Source organism: Orycteropus afer, unplaced genomic scaffold (assembly GCF_000298275.1).
Source record: "Orycteropus afer afer isolate SDZICR_OR568_19922 unplaced genomic scaffold, OryAfe1.0 scaffold00145, whole genome shotgun sequence".
Taxonomy (NCBI): Eukaryota; Metazoa; Chordata; class Mammalia; order Tubulidentata; family Orycteropodidae; genus Orycteropus; species Orycteropus afer.
The window spans coordinates 2,410,153-2,414,322 of record NW_006921732.1 but is presented as its reverse complement, the minus strand read 5'-3'; the positions used below and the strand labels follow the sequence as shown (position 1 = coordinate 2,414,322).

Below are 4,170 nucleotides of genomic sequence, written 5' to 3'. Positions count from 1 at the left end.
ATGACATGAGACAAAGTATATGTGAACTGCTGTATCGAGAGTGAATTTGCTCTGTAAATCTTCACCCAAATCACAATTAAAAAAAATAAAAAAAGGATATCTCCAGGCACTGTGGAGGTGTAATCAGAGACAGACTTCCTGATTTAATTAACTTTTCAACCTGGAGAAAAGGGGGTTGGAGGGCAAAGGTAGGGGTAGACTAAGGACGTGACTTGAGCCACAGCTGTTAGGGAGTTAGGGCGCCACATACAGATGGTTGGCAGTTTCTGCCATGGATCCCAGCCTTTTTAGGCTAGGCAGTGGGGACCTTCCCAAGCTGGCATGCAGATCAGGGACCCTCACATGAGTACCTGGATCCTCCTATTCTGGAAAGGGGTCAGGAAGAGGAGCCTGAAGGATATCTCATGGACAGCGCCTATAAGCCATGTCCTCCTGTGTTCCACAGTGAAAAGAAGATTAAATATGACCATTACTTGATCCCAAATGCCCTGCTGGAGCTGGCCCTGCTGTTTATGGAACAAGGGAGAAATGAAGAGGCCGTCAAACTTTTGGAAACTGCCAAGTAAGGCTTAGGTAGCCTCACCCTGTCCTCTGCTCCCTCCTGAGCTCAGGAGCGTCACCTAGAGGGTTAGGGGCAGAGGAGCCCCAGGCAACAGTGAAAAGTTGCTGGCAAGAGCAATATGGCAGTGCAGGGGTGGGGTGTGTGGCAGTCCAGAAGCAGGGTCCATTCTGGGGTCGCGAGGCTTTCTCCTTAATTTACAGATGAATTACAATCCTAGAGGATGGAAGTAAGTTGTCCATCAGGGTCACACCACAAGTGAGCTGCAGGGCTGGTGCTAGGATAAAGGTCTCCTGCTTTCTAGCCCAGGGGCCTACCTCCCCAAACCACCCCCTCAAGCTTGAAGACTCAACAGAACCAAGAGTGTGTCCAGAGAGCATGCTCTCAGGGACAAGGGCCCACACACTTTCTGTTAGTCCTCCCATCGGGAAGTCCCAGCCCTTACTTTGGATACGGCAGGAGTTTAAACCTTTAAGAACCTTCCTTGGCTGGTGGGTTCCCACAGCTCAGACTGAAGGAGGAGGACTTCTTGGAGCAGCTGTATTTGTCTGATTCTCTGGTTTCTTCTAGGCAAAACTACAAGAATTACTCCATGGAGTCAAGGACACATTTTCGAATCCAGGCAGCCATGCTCCAAGCCAAGTCTTCCCTTGAAAATGGCAGCAGAACCATGATTTCGTCAGTGTCTTTATAGCTTTATACAGCACCCCTGGGCTGGAAGATGAGGAAAGACAGCTGGACAGAGCTCCTAGAAACATTTCAAAAAGATCCCTCTCCCTGTCTGCCCTTGGGGGCCACTGGTGCTCCAGTGGGATGGCAGGACATGGGTATCAATGTGGAAGCAAAGCTGGCATTTTCCCTAGTATGGCCAAGGGCCTTTGCCAAGGACAGAGCAGGTGGGGCCCTCTGCCTGCCCTTTCACACATACGGGTACTTTTTTTTTTTTTTTTTTTTCCACTGTGATGTTTAAGAGAATGTATGGATAATTTACATTTTCCTTAGAGATACATTGATGGGATCATAGTTGGATAAAAAAAACAAAACAAAAAATAACCACCAACCATCTGCAAAAATCTTTGTTTTAACCCATGCTGATCTGGAAGGACTCTTTATATGATGTGAAAGGCCAAATTGTTTCTCAAACTTCAGAAAAGTCTCAGCTTCTGGGAGAGGCAGGGACAGGGGCTGGAAAGACCCCTTCAGAGAACTGGGGACTGTCCAGGAAAGTCCTGAGGGATAGGCAGAGGTGGAACACAGGCACCTGCTACCTTCCTTCCTTCTCACACTGCATCTTCACATCCTTTGTAACTTTCCAAATGAAAAATCAGATACATCTTTTTAGTGACAATTTTCATTTGAGACCCTCTGTAGAAAAATCAATCTCTCTACCACTAGGAAATGGAGACTGCTGAGGCCTGGGTGGCCCTTTCTGTGCCAAAGCCAGACGCGGAGGGAGGTGGGTAGAGGCTGTCATTCTGCATCCTTGCTATCTGCCAGCCTGAGATCACTGGGGATAATTTATGAAATGTCAAAATCATTCTTCTCTACTTCACTGTGAGGTACATTTATATATACTGACAGCATTTTTCTTAGAAAAAGAATTGTTTTTGGCTGCTGTATATGTTAGATTTTTCAGTTAAAGGAGAAGAGAGATTTAATAAAACATACATACAAGATCATGCAACATCTATTTAAAAAAGAAAATACGTGTTGCTTGAATTCTTGGAGAGGGCAGAGAGGCTAGATCAGAAGCCATATGGCCCATGGATGTTTTATTTAGACAGCATGATATTTAAAAATTTTTAGAGTAAGTTGTCAACATTTAAAACTGGGGAGATTTCACAAATGAAATCTTGTTTCTGGCCTCGTATTTTAAAAAAAAGAAAAAACTGGCAGCACTGAGCCCACATTCCCAGTAGACAACAATCAGCTGGAGCTGAGTAGAGGCTGCTTTAAACCTTTCTATTAACTTGTGAGCCCCTAAAAGCATCGGGAGTTTGCATCCTCTTGGTCTGTGTATTAAAAACTAAACTTCACTGACCACAACCAAGTTTTACTATTAACAACCTAATGCTAGCACTTTAACTCACAGTTTTCCCTGGAGGGAAAACTCTGTCACAGTAAAAATACTCCTCTCTGAAAATGTGACTCTCCAAACACATGAATACAATTTCTACAAGGTAAAAACCACAGGCAACTTTCCCAGTCTCCCAACATTGGTGTATTTAGCAAACACTCTGAGCATCTGCCAGGGCCTGGGCCAATACATTAATATACGTGTTGCTTGAATTCTTGGAGAGGGCAGAGAGGCTAGATCAGAAGCCATATGGCCCATGTCTGATAATGAACGAAGTCAAGGGTTTTTGTTTCTCATTAGGAAAACGAAACAAACAATCCTGATCCAAGACCCTCTTTTGCACTTAGCACTGTCAGAGCAGAAAAGCTATGAGAAAAATATTTCTCATTTTCTCAGAACTAGAAACCTCTTAGCAACCTCTCCTTCAAAGCTTGGATGCTGGATGACCAACCCATTTCTAGGCTGTTGGGTAGCTGGGTAGGAGAGGATGAGGAAGGTTGACTAGAGACTGCTGAATGAGGGTAGGCCTTTTATAGCTTCCTTGTGTGTTAAAATGCTGCCCCGGCTATACCAGAGTAGCACTGGTCACAGGATACCAAATACGTAACTTGCAAAAAAAAGAACTTTGTTGTTGTTTTCGCCAGGTGCTGTCGAGTTGGTTCTGACTCATAGTGACCTTGTGTGCAACACAACGCAACACTGCCCAGAACTGTGCCAGCCTCACAATCTCTGCTAGGTTTGGGCCCACTGTTGCAGCTACTGTGTCAATCCATCTCACTGAGGGCCTTCATCTCCTTCACTGACCCATGACACCAAGCATGACATCCCTCCTGATAACATGTCCAAAGTACATGAGAGGAAGTCTTGCCATCCTTGCTTCTAAGAAACATTTTGGCTGTACTTCTTCCAAACAGATTTGTTCACTCTTCTGGCAATCCATGGTATGTTTCACATTCTTTGCCAACATCACAATTCAGATGCATCATTTCTTCTGTGATCTTCCTTATTCATCACGAAAGGCATCGGATTCTTCAGTTTTCCTTATTCCTTGTCTAGCTTTTGCATGCATGTGAAGTGAATGAAAATACCATGGCTTGGGAGCTCTGGTAGCTTAAGGCATCTGACTGCTAATCAGAAGGCTGGTGGTTCTAAACCCACCAGCCACTCCTGGGAAGAAAGGTTGGACAATCTACTTCTGTAGTGATACTGCCTTGGAAACCCAAGGAGGGGTCACTGTGAGTTGGCTCTGACTCAATGGCAGTGAGTTTTTTTTTTTGGTTTGGGTCAGGTGCACCTTAATCTTCAAAGTGACATCTTTGCTCTTTTAAAACTTTTTTTAAAAAAAAAACACGAGACCTTCTGTAGCAGATTTGCCCAATGCAATTTCTTGACTGCTGCTTCCATGGGCAATGATTGTGGATCCAAGCAAAATGAAATCCTTGACAACTTCAATCTTTTCTTTGGTTATCGACATTGTTTATTGGTCCAGTTGTGAGGATTTTTGTTTTATGTTGAGGTATAATCCATACAGAAG

At 44.4% G+C, this 4,170-nt stretch overlaps 1 protein-coding gene across 1 annotated transcript in view; it reads left to right on the top strand.

The window, feature by feature from the left end:
• TTC39A (tetratricopeptide repeat domain 39A) overlaps positions 1 to 1,253 on the top strand; it is a 43,112-nt gene extending 41,859 nt beyond the window's left edge. Inside the window, exons 17-18 of the mRNA XM_007945880.2 lie at positions 446 to 562; positions 1,130 to 1,253. Coding sequence (XP_007944071.1) covers positions 446 to 562; positions 1,130 to 1,253 — 241 coding nt within the window. The remainder of the gene's footprint in view (positions 1 to 445; positions 563 to 1,129) is intronic.
• The last annotated feature ends 2,917 nt before the right edge of the window (positions 1,254 to 4,170 follow it).